The sequence below is a fragment of the Periplaneta americana genome, chromosome 4 (assembly GCF_040183065.1).
Source record: "Periplaneta americana isolate PAMFEO1 chromosome 4, P.americana_PAMFEO1_priV1, whole genome shotgun sequence".
NCBI classification, from domain to species: Eukaryota; Metazoa; Arthropoda; class Insecta; order Blattodea; family Blattidae; genus Periplaneta; species Periplaneta americana.
In genome coordinates this window covers 145946840-145968123 of record NC_091120.1, presented here as the reverse complement: position 1 = coordinate 145968123, position 21284 = coordinate 145946840, and the positions used below count along the sequence as shown (strand labels likewise).

General features: G+C 35.5%; 1 protein-coding gene across 1 annotated transcript in view; it reads right to left on the bottom strand.

Moving 5' to 3' along the window:
* Window positions 1–21284, bottom strand: part of LOC138698269 (E3 ubiquitin-protein ligase siah-1-like) — a 95446-nt gene that overhangs the window by 7962 nt on the left and 66200 nt on the right. The window contains exons 12-16 of the mRNA XM_069824056.1: window positions 20491–20571; window positions 17812–17895; window positions 15262–15345; window positions 14801–14884; window positions 4412–4495 (exon numbers count right to left, since the gene is read on the bottom strand). Of these exons, the coding sequence (XP_069680157.1) occupies window positions 4412–4495; window positions 14801–14884; window positions 15262–15345; window positions 17812–17895; window positions 20491–20571 (417 nt within the window). The remainder of the gene's footprint in view (window positions 1–4411; window positions 4496–14800; window positions 14885–15261; window positions 15346–17811; window positions 17896–20490; window positions 20572–21284) is intronic.

Genomic DNA, 21284 nt, shown 5'->3' with positions numbered 1-21284 from the left:
TTATACTGTTTTCGCTGTAAGAAAAATCTTAATGTAAATACAAGCACGTTGCTGTCATACGTTCTTCAAAGTATTAAAAATGACCAAAAAATACCGAAAAAAATTAAAAATGACCTATTAGTTCAAAAACGTCAAAAAATGCAATATAAGAAATCGCCTTTTTTCCTTGATATTAACATAGGATTTCTATATTAATAGGCGTAGTCATAATGTGAAAAATAAGACGACTTTTCATCAACATCCGCCCCCTATTTATTTTTTATCTTCTGAATGGAGCTTAAAAATTATGTTTCCCCATAACGACCTTGTTGCAATCTTATCTGCATTCATTAATGTACCCCCATGTTTTCCGATCTACAACACAACACCTAAACGTCATTTGCATCAACATAGGCCTATTTGTGTCCAATGTACATTTTCTGTTGGTCTCCATGAAGAATTGATATAAATGTAAATTTAATGTTGAGCTAAACTTACGATTTAGGTTAGAGTATCTAGAATTCAACCAGACTTGTAAAACTGCAAGCTACAAGGCAATAACAACTATCCCAATAACCTTACGGGAAGTCTAGGAAACTAATATCATTTTTCTCAGAAAAAACGTGATATTTTTGTATTTAGGCTGTGTGTTTTCAGGTTGAAATTTTATTCAAAAACGAAAACTAAAATTTAATATCGCTACCAATTCATTAAGGATAAGTCTACTCAATTCACTACATTATGAAAATATGTAGGTTAATAAGTAGAAAATATTTATGGGTCTAAATTATGCAAAAAAAAAAAAAAAAAAAAAAAAAAGGGGGGGGGGCGCCAACATGAAGTAGAACCTTTAAGGCAGTCATGTCAATTGATGCCCATAGGAGCAAGCGCGCGCTTTAGAGCTCAGGGGAACCTGAGCGCTTTACAGCGGAAAGGAAAAAGACAGACGAAAGAGGTAGTAGGCCTATATGCCGCTGCTCGAGCTATATTCAGGGATGGCCAGCACTGATTCAATAGATAAAGGGACAAGAACTTATTAAAACTATATCTATGTTAATTTTTAGATTTGCCTGAGAAGTATAAGTGCATTATAAGAATGTAAGTTTTAATTTTAAAGCTCATTTTTCACAAGTTTGATTTTTTTATTCAAAAGAAATATTTTCTCAATTTTCGTAGGCTTATAGAAAAGTGAAATTTTCAGATATAGGTCTATTTATTTAGTAGTCTTACAGAATGTTTTCATAAATCGAATATACCGTAAATACGTATTAATGAATATAGTGTATTGGATATTTTGAAAATATTCGCATGGAAATTGTTTGTAAGGAAATGAATTAACAAAGCAACTACTGTTACATCATAAACAAAAGATACGTGCCCATGTGTTGTAAAAGTGTCAGCTCTATAGCTTGAGCACATTTCGAGAAAATAATTTAATATTCTTATGATAGGAAGTTGCTCACCATTATCACCTTAAAAATATAATGCGATAAGAGTTTTGTTATGTAATATTAGTTACAGTTAAAACAGATACAGCACCTAGGTAACTTTGCTTTGTACTGTAATATTGTTTTGATTAGTTTATTGATTACTTTTGTAAGGCTAAAGATACCATCAGTATGAATTCCAACTTATCATGTCATACTCAATCTCTTTTCTTGGAATATCACTTTCTTTATGAATGATGAGTTTCATCCATTTAGTACTGTATAGTTGTACTACTATGGACTTTATGTGAATATTCCTTCTTAACTCTTTATTATGTTATCAATATTTAAAACACAACAGCAATAATAAGAAATTGGTATGAGTACTTTTGTTTTACAGACAATATAGGCCTAGATAATATCAAACAGAAAGAAGCCATATAAAAATAACGACATAAAATTTCACGTTCCGTTTGAAGTTTGTGCACCACTGTTTTCTTAATCCAACAGGCTGCTTATTCATACACACAACCCTTCCTCTTTCCATACTTAGCGTTTGATGCCCGCGCACGACATCAAGGTAAGAAAAATGCGCTTGCTTTGACATCACTGCTTTAAGGGGTCAAAAGGTTGGGAACCACTGTTATATAGTATGTTTAACTACGTACATCTTTTGAAAAACTGCAGCTATGGCAACATTTCTTGACTCATTTCAAGTCGAATTTAATACACATAATAGCATGAAGGTTTCAATTTTAATTCTATTTCGCGATTTATATTTGGTCAAATCAATTACACTGAACACGCGTTCAACATCGGCATTTGATATGGAAGAGTTAGGCCTACTAATAATAAAGCAAATGTAGCAAGCTTAAAAAAAATCACTACCAGTAGCGTAACTCCACACTGCACTCCTCTTATAAAGTACTGCAAAAGTTTAACCACGTGAAGATGATTTTGAAAAACTAAATGATGATACCCTGTAGGCCTATAGTAATTTTAAGTCGCACTGCGTACTTTTCGGGTAGCTCAGTTGGTAGAGCAGCTGGCTACGGACTGGAAGGTCCGGGGTTCGATCCCAGGTGGTGACAGGATTTTTTCTCGTTGCCAAACTTTCAGAACGGCCCCGAGGTTCACTCAGCCTCCTGTAAAATTGAGTACCGGGTCTTTCCCGGGGGTAAAAGGCGGCCAGAGCGTGGTGCCGACCACACCACCTCATTCTAGTGCCGAGGTCATGGAAAGCATGGGGCTCTACCTCCATGCCCCCCAAGTGCCTTCATGGCATGTTACGGGGATACCTTTACCTTTTTACCTTTACTGCGTACTTTTCATTGTCTTTCGTATAAATATCCTTTTTCCAATCAATTACGATTTAAGGTTAATTAAATGAAAAATCAGAATATATCAAATATTAATTTTGTGCGTCCAAAACCCCAGATTTATCACTAGACTTCCTTTAAAAACACCAGACTTGATGACAAAAATCACTAAATTGGCAACACTGCCTCCGCCCGACTAATGGAAACAGAAAAGACTGGCCAATCGAAGAGAGTGGAGGGGGCATCGCTTGATCCAGGTGTAACCTATGAGGATCACTGCTGCCAACCATGCGATAAATGATCGTGTCATGCGATGTTTTTAGCTCCGATGCGATATGCAGTAACACTTAATGGCGATAATTTTCGTTAATCGCATCATTTCTGAGAAATTAATTCTCCTTCGCTTTGCATAGGAAGAAATTATCTATAGTTGGCCTGAGATTTCCAGATAAATCCACGGGTGAAGCTACCTTTTCGTGAATAAAATAAAATGTAAACAGGCCTAATATATCCCTAAATTCGCTAACAAAATGTTAATAATTGTATATTTACGAATTCTTAACCTATTCAGACATTGTGAAGTTGAAATATTAGATGAATATCGATTACTGCAATAATAAAACTGGATGTTATTCAGTAATGCCAATTGCGAAAAGCGAAATACAGGTTTAACAATATTAATTACATGTACTGCGCTTTTCTTTTATTATTATAACAAATACATTTTCATTATCTGCTGAAATCATAATTTAATTTAAATTTAAACAGTTATCAAATCTGAATGAAGGAGTGTAATTTTCTTCAGATAGCCTACAATGGACATGGAATCAGAAGATGAAGGTTTATCACCCTGTTTTTTTCTAACTTATTGGCAATGGCGAATCGTACAGATTTCCAGCTAAATCCAAATTAATTTCATACACATGCACTTCTTTCTTCATAGCAACAAAAGTATCAGACACGAGCATGCTGGTGTCACGCTGAGAGTGAGAACAGGATAAGTGTGGTCTTTATCCACTTCTTCTCTTTCTTCTTCTTAACAAAAGTGAAAATCTAAAAAATGATAATTATTCAGAGCTATCTAGTTCTCTTTGTATAAAGTATTTGACTACCATTTCACATCAATATATCGAGTAAGAATCCTGCGCCGTAGCGACGTGGTCTAAGGCATCCTGCCGGTGCGTTACGGAATGCACGTTGCTTCGAGCCTCATGGGGAAAGAAATTTTCTCATGAAATTTCGGCCAGTGTGTGGGACCGGTGCCCACCCAGCTTCGTGATGCACTTGGGAAGTTACGACAGGTAGCGAAATCAGGTTACGAAAACCAGCTATAACAGTTGGGGGGGGGGGGGGAATCATCACGATACCTCTATTTTGGTTGGATGATCGTCCATTCCTGCTTTGGCATCTGGACGTGAGGCCAGCAGCCGACTAGTCGGTTATGGCCCTTTATGGGCTGTCGTGCCTCAGATTATTATTATTATTATTATTATTATTATTATTATTATTATTATTATTATTATTATTATTATTATTATTATTATTTATGGAGTAAGAGCTATAGTTGCGATTCGCATTAAAATCTCACGTTCATAAAAAATGGTCTTTAGGCCTATCCACTTATCATTCTCAGGTCTTCAATTGAATAGGCCTAGTGTAAAGGTTAAGCGCCAAACTGGGGCTTACCTTCAGCACGAGGTGATGTCTGTGTCCTTCGGTGCTGCAAACTAGGTCTAGTGTGAGCTGAAGCAGTGCTTGTTCTACGAACTTCTGTAAAAAAGAATATATTTATAAAGAAACTAAACGCAGTCATAAAGTAAAATTGAATTTAAATGATGTCGCAGAAACCTCAAAGACAACAGTACTGTCCTCAGTGCGCGCGCACACATATACACAAAAGAGTGATTCTGGAGGAATAGACTAGTAAATATTTTAGACAGGGGCGGCCCGTCCTTATGTGCTACAGTGCTACAGCACACATAATTTTTGCTCAAATAAAGTGTTTGCAATACCATAGTATTTGATCTGCCATTTGACAATTTCCCGTTGTTATGTTCATGACGCGTTATGGAGTGTTTAGTCTTCGCTCTTCGCTCTTTGGTGTCTCAGGGGGTTCGTTGTGCTACTCAAAACTTACATGAAAATGTAGACAGTTAATGCGCATGTGCGAAGCTGAAATAACTGCTCTGATTGGCTATTTTTACGCGGGGAAGTGCTGTAGTCAGCTTCAGCACAACACAGCTTCGAGATTGCAAAAGTAAAGCGTAAGGAAAGAATGCTTGTTTGTGGAGGAACTCGGAACTATGTACAATGTATTTGGTAATTCAAATGTTCGACTGCTGCTGCCATCTTCCAGTTTTTTGAGGTTCCTCCAGAATCAGTCAGCAAGCGACGGAAAATTGAATCCCAGAAAATTGATGCCAAGGAGGTATGTAACCGTATAATTCAGGAAACTACTCATCGTTTCCAATCTTTAAGCTACCTAGACGCAACAAAATTGTTAAACAGCGAATTTTTTGACAATTTTTTGCATAATTTTCCTGAACGCGAACTTGAAGTTGCCGTCAACAGCTGTACTGTACTGAACAAAAGAATGTTAAAGACACAACTTGGAGTTCTATACGGAAGATCCGACTTCCGAAATATAGATGGCTGTTCAATTGTTACAAAACATAGTCTCCAACAATTCACGGGATCCATTCTGTGAAGTAACGAAGTTGTTAAATGTTTTGGTTACAACACCAATGACCACTGCTGAGCCAGAAAGATGTTTTTCTTGCTTGAAACGCATAAAAACGTTTGTAAGGAACACTATGTCCCAGGATCGCCTCACTGCTCTTGCAATACTGTCAATAGAAAAGAGTATGATGTCCAAGATGGAGGGGTTTAACGTTTAACACCAGGGTAATTGACAAGTTCTGCAGTAGGAAGGAACTCCATATTTCGTCACTAGGCGAGTCCCAAATTAAAGATAAATGCATATAAGTGTATACAGTAGGCCGATATAGAGATTGTAGCACACTCATTATTTTGACCACCAGCCGCTACTGATTTTAGATTGTGGTAATATGGAATATTCGCACTCAAAAGTTCACGTAAACATGTGTTCAATTTTCAACGGGTTTGGAGACGTAGCTGTTTGAATATTACGCATAACAAACGTTACAAGTGGCAAGAAGAAAGCCAAATGACTTAATAGCTACATGTATTGCATTTAATACTTACTTACATGGTATCAATTCAACATGTTATTAAAAGTGCTGAGTAGGCTACATGCCATTTGTTTCATCCTTGCGTTCGCTTCCGATCTGGACAGGCTAACTACAAACAGCTGTTTCTGTACCTAAACTCATTATGGACAGTGCTGCTCTCAGACGATCTATGAAGATCGATACGTATAGTCTTAAAAAAAGTTTTGTCGCAAGTCGCATTTGTTTCGTTGTAGTCTGATCATGAGCACTGCCTCCTTTCTGAGAACTGTAAAGTATTTATGCGACAAAACTTTTTTCTAAGATTGTACGTAGTAGTCAACAGTAGGCTACTGTCCAAATTTCACGAGAGGATCCCTGCGAGGGGAGTACGGTCCTTGCGGGGTAAGAGGAGAGAGTAAGCCAGTAACTCAGCGTTCTTGAAGGAGCAGATGGATGAGAGTGATGTCACTGGCCGGCTGGGACAAACAAGACTCAGTCAATGGTAGTGATGGGCGAAGTTGTTCTTTTCCCGGAACAGTTCCGACGGTTCCGGTTCCGAAAAAATACTATGTTCCAAATAACAGTTCCGAAATAACAGTCACCAGTGGTGATGAGTCGGAGTCGTTGAGTCGTTCAAACCGAACGGTACAGTACCCTCCCTCTTCACCATGCAGCTCACACTGGAGCACTCATAGCCATGACATAGTACACATTCTTATCTGTAGATGGCACTGCAATGCACATTCGAATCGATTTTGGAAAATTGCTGTGCATGCGGACAGAACTCAAAAGCTTAATGTTAGTAATTACCAGGGAAAGGATTTATATGTAAATACATATTTACTTATAAAGCTAATATAATTTATATTTTGCATTATCTTTATGTTTCACAATGTGTAGGGTTGAAAAATCCTACTTTTATTTTCCATATTTTTCCATATTTTAGAGTTTAGTACATATTTTCGTTAATTTCCATATATTTTCCATATTTCATATAAAACAGTCCATATTATATTAGGTTTAACAATAAAACAAAACAAAATTCCATTAACTTTTAAAAATACATTTCAACAATAGAGATTTAAACACATGTTCAGTAATCCCTTTAACATCAGAGTTATTTGAAAATTAGCAGTCCTATCAACAATGGGAAAGTAAGTTACAAAACTGTATTAATTTAATTTAAAATTTTTAACAGACTTCAGTTGTGCAGCTCAACAGTTAAATGCCAGTCAGAGTACACATAGGTTCAGTTTTGTAAATCATACTATAAAGACGGTAAATATGCCAAAAGTACGTCATTCAGTCAATTTAAAATCAAAACTAACAAGTTACATTTCAGAATTTAAAGAAGATGGTTTATCAACTGACAATAAAATATTATTTTGTAATTTGTGTCAGTGTGCAGTATCATCTACACAAAAGTTCCTGGTGCAACAACACATTACAACTAGTAAACATCAGGCCAACAAACAACTAAATTCCAAGCAGAGACAATTGTTTTTAACACAACCAACAACATCGAATGTAAGATCTGAGTTTAACATCGACCTGTGCCGTTCTCTCATCTCTGCTGATATTCCTCTCTACAAACTAAAGAATAAGGTCTTCAGGGAATTCCTTGAAAAATATACTCAACATACAATCCCGGATGAGTCAACATTTAGGAAGACGTATGCTCCATCCATCTACGATGAGACAATACAGAAGATAAGAGATGAAATTAAAGATAGTTCAATTTGGGTTCCCATTGATGAGACTCCCGACAAAGAAGGTAGACTTGTTGGTAATGTAGTTATCGGTTTGTTAAGTGAACAATATTCTGAACGAATTCTTTTACATTGTGATGTTCTAGAAAAGTGCAATAACAAAACTATAGTTAAACTGTTCAACGAAGCTATGGGTATCCTGTGGCCAAAGGGTATTATGTACGATAATGTGTTATTCTTTATTAGCGATGCTGCCCCTTATATGGTCAAAGCTGGACAAGCATTATCTGTTGTATATCCTAAATTGACTCATTTTACTTGTGTGGCGCATGCATTTCATCGTGTGGCAGAAGTGGTCAGAGACAATTTCCCTAAAGTAGATTTGTTGATTTCATCAGTGAAAAAAGTATTTCTCAAAGCTCCCAGTAGAGTTAACGTGTTGAAAGAAATGTACCCTGAAATTCCATTGCCACCAAAGCCAATTTTAACTAGATGGGGTACATGGCTAGAAGCAGTTGAATATTATGCCGAACATATAGACTCTATTAACAATGTTCTCCTTGCATTGGACTCTGAAGATGCAGTCTCAATTGATACTGCGAAAACAGTTACCTGTGACATAAGTGTGAAGAATGACTTAGCTCACATTCAGCATACATTTTCATGCATCATAAAAACGCTCAAAAGTCTCCAAAATAGGCACCTTTCACTATCTGAAAGTTTTGAAATTATAAATAGTACTGTGGAACAACTGAATCGTGGTAGAGGTAAAGTTGCAGATGCAGTAAGAGCTAAGGTGGACACTGTACTTTCAAAAAAACCCTGGATATGAAGAACTACAAAAGGTTGTTGCTGTGATGAGTGGTGAATCAACAGTGAAGATTAACTTGGACTTATCCCCAGCAGACATTGTGAAATTGAATTATGTACCAGTTACTTCTTGTGACGTCGAACGCTCTTTTAGTCAGTATAAATCTATCCTCAGAGACAATAGAAGAAGATTCACTTTTCAGCACTTGAAAGAAATGTTTGTAACCTATTGTTATGGTAACAGACAATAAAAATTGTGTTTTGTTGAAACTACATTGGAAGATAAGGTACGTCCATTATATTTTTTGTTTAGTTTGATTAAAATGTACCAATATTTAACGTACATAGTCATTTTTTTATAATTTTAAGTCCATATTTAATTCCATATTTTGGTAAAAATCCATATTTAATTCCATATTTTGGTAAAAATAACTACATATATATTTACATATTTCATATATTTTTAGTCCATATAAATCCGTTCCCTGGTAATTACACAGCTGTTGACTACAAGGACAGAATACAACACTTTGTTTTCGTACATACAGTTATAAAGACATGGTAGCCAACTAAAAAAAAATAACATAACATTTAAAACATATGGTATGTAATTTCTGTTCTCTCTCTTACATAATAAAAAAAAACAAATCATTAATTTTTATTTTTACTTTTCTTAATGCACAGTTATAATAATAATAATAATAAATATTACAATTTCGTAAATAAAAAAGATATATATTGGCAGTACTGAAACCTGGAAACCCCGCAGTGGGTTAGTAAAATGTTGGAATCGCATCTTTACCAAAGTGTAATTTAAACTTCGCATTAAACATCGCTCTCCAAATCAGTACTTATATGGGTAGTTTCCAACAAATAATGCTACAACATTTTTGTCGATCTTTGATAACAGAGAAGATAGCACAAAAACTTGTGCTTGTCAGACTTAACCTCAACAAACGACATACAGACATTGTAACTAAACCACTCATTACCATTTACGACTTTAACCTTTGTATAGAATCAGCTGATCAATGAATTAATAATAGTATGCGTACTTTATGACTTTGAAGAATGTTTATAAAACAGAATTAGTCAACTAATGGTGAAATAAACCATAAAGCGGGAATGAATATTACAGATTATTAAATACTTACTATAACATTACAGATGATTGGCCAGTCTTACAAATGTTGATATTAAAGTTCGCGCCACCGCAAGGATTTCAATTTCCATGCGCCCCCCTCCAACCACGTGAGAGTTTCAAATACCAACTTCATCCAACGAAGTTCCAAGTACAACATAAAGAACAACGAGAACAGTGTAACTGCTGCTGTCGTTGGTTCATCGGAACAAGCTCCGACGTTCCGACTGTTATCTCGGAGTCGGAACATACCTTGTGCAACGCGGTACTGCGAGCCCGCAACAGCTGGGCAAGTGAGCAGCTCGGAGTCGGAACACTGTTATTTCGGAACAGGAGGTTCCGACCTACTGTTCATTTTTGCAACAGTTCCGAGGGAGTCGGAACATACCTTGTGCAACGCGGTACTGCGAGTTCGCAACAGCTGGGCAAGTGAGCAGCTCGGAGTCGGAACACTGTTATTTCGGAACAGGAGGTTCCGACCTACTGTTCATTTTTGCAACAGTTCCGAGACCGGAATAATTCCAAAATAACTGTTGTGTTATTTTTTACCCATCTCTAGTCAATGGCCGGCCGGTTACATGTCGGGTATAGGTTATAAGAGTGGGGAAAAAACTCGCATTCCTTGCTCGGATCTTCTCGTGAAATGCGGACAGTATGTAGTCATTTGATGTTCGTTCATACCATTTGAAGGATTTGCGGGAAAAACGATGAATGTCACAATTCTATTAACCCTTTCTAACCCAAATTAAATTTACAAGCAATCCATGTTGAAACAAATAGCTGTATTAGGACCAATTCAGTGACCAAGTTACGGGAGTGGCAACATTTGAAACAAAACTATATTGATGAAAATGTATTGAAATACTCGTATAAGTTATCCAGCAAAATTTACCTTCATATGTAACACACAAGTATATAAATGCTATAAAGTTAATTATTGCCATATGGTATCTATAGGTAAGAAAGGGTTAAGATTGATGTCATTATCTAATTCAATGGATCACTACGAAATTTAGTGTTGTTCTTATAAAAACTGGTAAAAAAAGGAGAATGAAGTAATCCTTTCCTTTATTTTCTACAGAAACAGCAATATATCTTGCAGTTATAGACTCAATTAGATCATTATCTAATCCTTAGTAGAAATGTGACATTCATCGTTTTTCCCGCAAACCCTTTATTTGTTGTCCACTGCTGTGGAGTAACGGTTAGCGTGTCTGACCGTTAAACGAGAGGGCCCGGGTTCAAATCCTAGTTGGGACAAGTTATCTGGTTGAGGTTCGTTTCGGGGGTTTCCCTCAACCCATTAAGAGCAAATGCTGGGTAACTTTCGGCGTTGGACCCTGGACTCACTTCGCTGGCAACATCACCTCCATCAAACGAAGACCGTGGTTATAGAAAGAAAAGTAAATAAGGTTAACTTCCTAATTCTAAATGAGGCTGTAGAGCAAGTGGACAGCTTCAAATATTTGGAGTGTACTATAAACAGGCTCAGGATCCGAGACAACTTAAGGATGAAATGAAGTGACAATGCAACGGAGTACAGATGGAGTAAGGTGGCGAATTGCGTTTTATTTACCTGTGTGTTAGTGTACAATCCGGTATGTGATCAGAGGTACAGTATTCTTCCGTGGAACCTACGAAACGAACTCGGGACATCACAGTGCATCTTCCATTCACAGTGAACAGTTTTTTCGAACTAGTTGCAAGTACGTTGTTCATTGTAACGTTAACGTCTTCAACGTCGCCGAGAGACATGAAAACTTGTGAGTTAGACTAAGTATCCAACTTCATTTTCCACCGTCACTATTGTACGCCTACTATTAACAGTAGAATATAGCGAAGCACATTGACGTCGTTGTTTACATTCACAGTATATCTGTCTACTATGTTCAAGGAACTCTATAGTCAAGTTGTCAAAGTTGTTGTTGTTATTTTCTAATGCCAGGCGTTTGACAAAGTCATTTGACCTCTTGCACTCCAATATTTTTCAAAGATATTATCATGACTAGCCACTGAAGCACAGATTTTGAGGTGTTCCGAATCCATTTCTTGGTTTGAGTTGCACAATGGGCAGTTAGGGGACTGATATATTCCAATTGTCAAAGTTGTCAAAGTGTCACGGATCCTAAGCCTGACTATAAGCAATAACATGAGCTGCTGCCAGGAAGTCAAAAGGGGGATAGCAATGACTAGACTTCCGATTTTTGGTACCGGTAAAAACTTATTTTAATTCTTAAAAGATAAGTTCATAAAAACTTGCAAGCACACGTTTCATATAAAACTACGCCTAAAATTTGTATTTTAATAGCAACTAAAAATGCCTATTTTGACGACAAAGTCTATTTTGACCTATTAAGTAAGTTTTATCTCTAATAGGTCAAAACACCCATTCTTATTTCGAAAATTTCTACTTTAAATTCCAAATGTGTTCCTGGTTCTGTTGGAAATATAGTACGGGATAAACTGGAGCAAGTTCTGCATAGAAATGTAGGGCTGGAGGACCTGCGTACTGCTTCAGATATCCTAGCAGGGAACATTCCTGTCCATCTAGTGTCAAAATTGAAATACGCTTCTGTTACTTCAATGGATGTGGAGCGTTCATTTTCAGCATACAAATTTGTATTGAGTGACAGACAACATTGCTTTTTAGTTGAAAATTTAGAAAAAGTATTAGTAATTTATTGTGAAGCTAATTATGGACATTAACGGATAAGGCTTAGTATAAATTGATTATATTTGACTTGTCTGTGCACTGAATTCGTGTCTAAAACTTATTTTTCACATTTAATTGTTTAGTTTATGTATTACTAGTTAGATATTTGTTCTTGTACTTTTAGTAGCAGTGGTGGTAACAGTGTATAAGCACTTAAAATTAATAAATTCTACAAGTGAATTCCTGATGATTTGGAACATATTTTAAACAAAACATTATTTTTTGTTAGAGCCTATTTTCAGTTCTTTAGAGACTATTTTCTACACTTTTAAGCCTATTTTAAGCACCTAAAATTACATTCCGTACCCTAGCAATGACAAAGGAAGCTTTTAATAGAAAAAGGAGCATCTTCTTTAGCATTGTATGCAGAGAAACATGGACATTACGACGAAATAAAGAGAAGCGACTAGGGGCATTCGAAATGTGGATATGGAGAAGAATGGAATGTCTGAAATGGGCAGACAGAATAAGAAACGAAGCTGTGTTGGGAAGAGTGGATGAAGAAAGAATAATGCTGAAACTGCAAATAAAGCTTTCAGGTATAACTCCCTGTAAAGTTGATTTGAATAATTTCGAGGGAAAAATTGTTCCAGGGCCAGGTATCGAACCCGGGACCTTTGGAACCAAAGGTCAAAGGTCCCGGGTTCGATACCTGGCCCCGGACAATTTTTCCCTCGAAATTATTCAATGCTGAAACTGATCAGGATGAGAAAAAGGAATTGGTAGGATCACTGGCTGAGAAGAAACTGCCTACTGAAGGATGATGCATTGGAAGAAATGGTGAACACAGTGGCGTAGCGTCAATGTAAGCTAAAAAGCTTAGCTTCCCCAGTTAATAATAATTTCATTATAAACCTGCAGTTTATGGAGAAAATTATTTATTAATTTTAATAGAATTTATATTTACGCGTTAAATATTGTGATGCGGCAGCTCAGGATGATTTGTGATGCAGCAGTAAACAAGAAGCCTGCACACACCAGCTTCCAAGCAGACCGGTTTCTTCTGTGTAATCCACCCCGCAGATTTTCCACCCCTTTCTAACTAAACTACCCTAGTCGTAAGGCACGCAAAGAAGCTAGCTTTAACATTTAAAATAAGTAGTTTCCGAGTTATCCCTTTTCGTCAGTTGTGTTCAGTTGAAGTGTTAGTGTGCATTGTGACTGATATAATAAATAATGAGCGAAATAACAGTTCCTGACGCTAATTTACTTGAATTTTTTTTAGGACAATTGTGTTATCAAAACTGACTTACGAACAAAAGTGTGATTTAAAAAAAACAAATGACCGACTCCCTTGCTGTCAATGAAGGACACAACCAAAAGACAGACGCATACTTACGTAATGATACTAATATTGTGATTTCTCTAAGTATGACAGGGAGTGAGCTAATGTTATATGTATACGTGTCTATTTGTGAAGAGATATGTGTAAACCGTGAAATCATATTTTATTATGTATCATTTGAGGTCATGCCTTATTGGTGTTACTTACGATGTTCCAACCAATCTTCGACTGCTGACTTGACATTGACTACTATTTATTTTAAGACTGTATTTTTGTAATACGTTTTCTCATATTGCATGAAAGACAACTTGAGTTAGCTTCCCCTGCTCAAAATTTCATGCTACGCCACTGGTGAACAGGAGAAGAGTTCGGGGCAGAAGAAGATATCACATAATAGACATTAATAGATATATATATATATATATATATATATATATATATATATATATATAGTCATTATTCCTGCAATAACTCCTATGTGCAAAATATAAAATTTTTCATTAGGAGGAAAAAAACACATTTATTCATCCTATGACAGTCATACATAGGGGATTGTGAATTCTTACATTTTCGAAAGAAAGAAATATAATTACTGTAGATTTTATTATTTGCTGTATCACTATTTAAGCTATTTAGTAGAGCAAAAATCTGAAATCGATAAATATGTCAAAAAATCTGAAAATCGATAAATATGTCACATAGCAGTTATTGCATAAACAACGACGATATATGGATCATATGCGGAGACTAAGAGGAAGGCAGAAAACAGGAAAGACTGGAGAATGCTGGATTTGCAGTGAAAGACCTGCCCTTGGGCACAACACTATGAGAATGAATATCACTTTCATCTCATTCAAACGCTAGATAACCACAGCAGTTGATAAAGCATCGTAAAATAATCAATTAAAAACATATCATTTGTAAAGCTTAGACTATTATGCCTAACATTCAAACAGCTACATCAAAAATTCGATACATATTTATATGGAGCCTATTTCTTAGTTAGAATATGTCACATCACAATATAAAATATTTACTATCCAACCTGAATCACCCTGTAGATTCCAAATTAGGAACTTTTTATTTAGAAATGCAAAGTGAGTGAAACTTTTAGGGCAGAAAATGTCTGAAGAAACCTTGTTTCAATAAAATATGTAATAGAAAATACTGCAGTTTTCAAATTTTTGGAACAATTTTAACTGTGTCAGTGTAATTGTGAGAATTACCTCTCTCAACAGATACTGCTTGTGCGCTTGTCGAAGGTTCCACATTCACTTCAGCAGGAGGCATGTTGTTTCTTTCCTGAATTTCTGTAAACAAGAACATCAATAAACATATCAATCACAATTTTGTAAGCCTAAATGAACTCCCTGTAAATTATGTTGACAATAGTCTCCAATGGAACATTATTGTCCACAGTAAGAGCTATACAGTGTGATGTAGCATACATCTTAGTCAGAATATTCCACATAGGCCTATCACATTCTAAAATATTTAATATCCACCCTTAATCACCCAGTAGATTCCAAATAAGAAAGTTCTTTATTTAGAGCTGCAAAGTGAGTCCAACGTCTAGGGCATAAAATGTCTGAAGAAACCTTGTTTCAATAAAATATGTAACGAAATACTGTAGTTTCCAAATTTTAAAAACAATTTAAACCGTGTCAGATGTAATCGTGAGAATTACCTCTCTCAAGAGACTCTGCCTGTGCGCTTGTGGATGGTTTCACTTCCACTTCAGCAGGAGACATGTTGTTTATTTCCTGAATTTCTGTAAAGAACATCAATAAATATATCAAGCCTAAGCCTAAGTGAACTTGCTGTAAGATGTGTTGATAATGGTCTCCAATAGAACAATATTGTCCAGAGTGAGATATATACACTGTGATGAATAGGTAGCGCATTTTCGTTCCCAAACGTACAGAGGTTCGAGTAGTTTCGTCTGGTAGCTAGCCTACATCTGTTACGTCACGTGGATACGTAAGCAAGTTCGAACTGCAAATAGGTACGCATAGGACCATCAAATAATAATGACGTAATGTATTATAAATATGCCGCTGTAACGTCATATGACGTAGAAACAACATTCTCTTAGTTTAAACAAATGTTATGTGATGTTCGTAAAAGATTTGCATTTCATAACCTCAGAATGTATGTTTTCGTTCACTGCAACAGGATAGGTTTTGATAAACGAATTATTTGTATATATTGTGTAAAATATAAATATTCATAATTTGTATATTGATTTTTTTATTATTAACATTATTATTATTATTATTTTGTCCCTGTAACGTCATGTGACGTAGGAAGAACATTTTCTTAGCTTCAACAAATTTTTACTGGCAGTTAAAGTAAAAGATATTAATTTCATAATCTCAGAATATATTATATTCTATAATAGGCTATAAATTATATTGTATATAATAGTACACAATATATATTATAGAACATAATAGTAAACATGGTACACATTAACTGTAAATACCTATATATAACATATTCAATTAATTCATTTAACGAAATCAACTCCGTTACGGTGAACAAAAACATATATTCTGAGATTAAGAAATTCATATCTTTTACTGTAACTGCACAGTAAAACTTTGTTTAAGCTAAGAACATGTTCTTCCTACGACACACGACGTTACAGGAATAAAATAATAATAACAAAAATGAATATACAAATTATCAATATTTATATTTTACACAATATATACAAATAATTCGTTTATCAAAACCTATCCCGTTGCAGTGAACGAAAACATATATTCCGAGGTTATGAAATGCAAATCTTTTAGGAACATCACATAAAATTTGTTTAAACTAAGAGAATGTTGTTTCTACGTCATATGACATAACAGATGTTACTACCAGATGAAACTACTCGATCCTCTGTACGTTTGGGGACGAAAATGCGCTGCCTAGTGATGAAGCATACATCTTAGACCAGAATATTCCACATTTTTCACAACCTAAAATATTTACTATCCATCCTGAATCACCCTGTAGATTGCAAATAAGTAACTGCTTTATTTAGAAGTGCAATGTGAGTCAAACGTTTAGGCCCAGATCACATATAGATTGTTCATTCCTATGTTAAAATCGGTTGCACTTTGAAGAGAACAATCGCCAGGATCGTCACCCGCCCACCGTAAACGAACACGAGATGGCAGTATAGTCCTAATGCAATTGACATGCCATGCTCTGTTAATTGTAAATTAGAATTATATGCAGACGAGACTGTGTATTACACAAGTGACTTCAACATCAACAATGCCCACATCAAGTTACAAACACAACTCAATGCTCTAGAAACGTGGCTTACGAATTGGAGAGTAAAAGTAAATATTGAAAAAAACACAAGCTATCATATTCACCCATAGGAAACCTAAAAAAACAGATTGCCTTCGTGTCTTCTCCGAAAACATTTGACTACAACAATGAAGTTAAATATCTAGGAGTGATTCTCGACAAACGTCTGCACTACAGTGAACATGTAGAATATGCAAGAAACAAAGCTCTGGTCAGATTTATTCACTTATACCCACTAATTAGATCTCCGTATCTTAAAGTTCCCCTCAAAGTAAGGCTTTATACATACGTCATACGACCAGTGATGACATATGGTTGTGAAGTCTAGAATTCCGCTCATCCAAGAATCATCAGAAGACTACATGCAATTCAACGATCAGTCTGCTTAAAAGTCACTGGTGCTGACTAAACCACATCAAATGCACAGCTCCAAGATATGTTACAGATTGAATCATTTTATGATTTCATCAAAAGATTTTCAAATAACTTTTCTCGAAAGTTGCTGTATCATTCCAACCCCCTCATTCGAGCTCTGGCTACTTCAAATGAAATTTGATTAATTGTCTTCAAGAAAAGGATAACCAAGTTGGAACCAAAAATCATTATAATGTCTTCCTATATTACTTTAAAGTAAAAGCCTTATTATATATAAGGCTGAAACTTATGTAAAAATTCAAATCATGACAATTAAAAAAAAAATGGGAGTTATGACGTGACTCCTTATGTAGCAACTAGATGGCAGCATAGTAAACCTGCCAAAAGTTGTTACCGTCAAAGCCTGTAACGCCGAGCAATCTGTGTGATCTAGGGTTTAGGGCAGAAAATGTCTGAAGAAACCTTGTTTCAGTAAAATATGTAACAAAATACTGCAGTTTTCAAACTTTAAAAACAATTTAAACCGTGCAAGCGTAATTGTGAGAATTACCTCTTTCAAGAGACACTGCCTGTGCTCTTGTGGATGGTTCCACTTTCATTTTAGCAGGAGGGATGCTGTCTATTTCCTGAATTTCTGTAAAGAAGAACATGAATAAATTATATCAATCACAATGACCCAAGTCTAAGTGAACTTTATGTTGACAATAGTCTCCAACAGAACAATACTGTGAGATGTATACAGTGTGATTCAAAAGTTTTGTTAAATGCTAGGTGTGAAAGGTATGTCTATTTAGAACAGATAATATAAATAACTTTAAAAAAAATACGTCATCGTTTCAGAGATATAATATTTTCAAGTGTAATTTGAAACACAGTAATATTTTGATGCGACTTCTATTACATGGAGTTGTTATTACTCACTTAGGATTGTAAAAACATCAGATAAAATATTAAATATTATTTATTGTTAGAAAATAACCGTTTGTACCAGCAGTATTATATCTACTTTTTATCCTACTGCAGAGCCTTACTATTGTTTACAAGATCTAATCTAAATGTCCTCCACCCATAGTGACGAACGCGTGACAACGTTGTTGAACAGCTGTTGTGACACCTGTCGATACATGATATATGGACAGGTAAAGAAATGATGGTGGTTGTTTAGTCAACTGTCTGAAGACGGGTCTGAACTTCACAAGTTATATCAACATGCCACCACTTATGAGGCAACTACAACAGGAGATAATGGGATAGGGTGGCCAGTTTCTTTCCTCCTCCATTGCATACATCGCGGATTAGCTACATACTACACTAATCAGACTTCAGATGCATACAAACATTTGTTCTTCCTCTACCACATATCATCAAGTGAGATGTACGCCTGATAATAGATGTACATATCAGCCATAACCTCAATCAGAGGTATACACGACAATTGATATCGTAATTTAAAATATTCTAACTGCCATTATTTGGAAACTTTTTCAAATATTGAATTCGTTTATTTATCGGTAAAATTTTTACTCCATATAACTGTATCTTTCATCACCTTGCATTTCAGAAATAACACAGGATGTCATCTGACAGTTTGAAGAACATCTGAGATCTGGATGAGGCTTGCAATTTTAAATGTATTTTTAGATTCTTTTGTAATATATAGTGTCTGATTAGTTGAATATTACATTCAATTTCTGGGGTAACAGTTGATGTGGTTTTGGCACTCCTAGGCATAATCTTAAGGCTGAGTTTTGAAGAACAGACATTTTTCGTAGATGAGTTGCTGATGCTCCTCCCCATATCCCGAATTTAAAAGAAAACTTACAAATTAAACGAAGCCCTTTAACTCTATTAAATATAGAATATAATCTAAATTTAACAGAAGAAATACTGAAATCAGAAGTAAATACTGAAACAATTGTCTTTAGAGACAATTAATATTAGGTCCCCTCCACAAAACTGGCTTCATTTATACACCGACGGATCCTTGATCTCCAGAGAACAAGGTGCCAGTGCAGGTGTTACGTGCTGTCTCTTCTCACTTTATAGATCTCTTGGATATGGAACAACAAGTTTTGATGGTGAAATCATTGCAATAAGTGAATGTCTCAGGAATCTTCTATGCCACATCAATAAATTTAGGAATGCAGTTATATTGTCAGACTCCAAAGCAGCTATTCTATCAATCGTCTCTAAACACACACCTTCTTCTCAAACAGCAGAAATAACTAAAATGCTCTCTCAATTAATATCACTCAATAAAAGAATTGTATTCCAATGGATACCATTCCATTGTGGAATCTTGGGAAACGAGAATGCGGATGCTTTAGCAAAGAAGGGCAGCACTGCTACTTACAGACCTGTTACTAAATCTACGTATTACTCTGTGAAGAGATTTATTAAATCTACATACTTAGACTTCAACAAACAAAATTTGATAACACAATCCCAAGGGAAAAAATGGAACTCTCTGCATCAAAATCCACAGTTAATTCCCGATTTACCACAAAAATCGTCTGTAGCTGCATTTAGATTGGCAACGGGCCATGATTGTTTGGCCAAACACCTGCATAGAATTGGAATATATCAGTCCCCTAACTGCCCACTGTGCAACTCAAAAAAAAAAAAGAAATGGATTCGGAACACCTCAAAATCTGTGCTTCAGTGGCTGGTCATGATAATATCTTCGAAAAATATTGGAGTGCAAGAGGTCAAATGACTTTATTGTCAAACGCCTGGCATTAGAAAACAACAACAACATATTTCACATCCATAGGTCAATTCTGATCAATTTTAAGCTCATCAATACCGGTTGCAGAAGACACAGCCCTGCAGTATATATTGACTACACCCGAACTCTGGCTACTAGCAACAGGCATCTATAATGAACACCGATCAAAATACCCCTCATTTTTCGTGAAAAACAACTGAATAGACTACAGTGGACTATAGGGACTTTATGTTGTCAGCAAACAGCTGGATACATTAAGAAGATTGATTGATCACCTTGCATTTCACAAATAAATTTCGAATCACCCGGTATATTTAAGTCCCAAAGATAAGGCTTTACAAATAAAGAAATTCTGTGAATTTAGAAGTGGACAGTCAGACAAAGCCTTAGTTCACGGAATGTCAAAAGGAATTTTATTTTTGAAAGCACTGAACAGAAAAAATAATGGTTTCAGGGATTTACAGACAAATTAAATGCCTCAATCGTAAAATAGACACTTACCTTCTTCAACAGGTTCTGTCTGTGCGCTTGTCGAAGGTGTAATATTCATCTCAGTAGACATGTTGTTCCTTTGTTGAATGTCTGTAAAGAAGAATATATTTATGAAAGATTACGCTGAACAATAGTGAAATTTTTTTGGATGAAATAAGGTCCTTATAATTTAGATTCTAGCGCTAAATTTAATGGTGCACTTTTTTTAATCACACCCTCAGTTGTTTAAAAAAAGTCTAGTTTTGTTTTTTTTGGGTAGGCTAATGTTCCTTTAAAACTAAGTAATACAATAATGAAACGCTAATAGTAGTAATTTAATTAATTAATTTTATTAATTTACTGCTTTAGTGGACAAAGACCCTGGTGTGATATTTTTGGCCCACATAACTTTATTTCCTTTCACAGCCTCTTAAAATTCAGTAAAGAAATCACTTTCAGATGGTATAGTTTGTTTCCTTTTCCAGCCCCTCATATTTGTGTTATGGTACAAAACTCTCTCCTAAGTATCCTTTAACTTTATGTATCTCTACTCCTTATCTTGTTTATTGTGCCGATCTGAAAGTCAAGACCACCCCAGGGAAATTTGTTCAGCCCCTTATTAGCACACTCAGTCACTCATATAACTTTTACTGCTGTAAAAAGTGTGTAGTTGATAAACAGTTATCATTTAGCTTAGTGTAGTACACATATTATGTTTGTGTTTATACCAAGGAAATAGTTCTTTTTTATGATTTGGAACATCAATATTACCACAGTCTAGTATAGCCTATGCAGTCACGAAGCTCAATACGTAGTAAAAATCC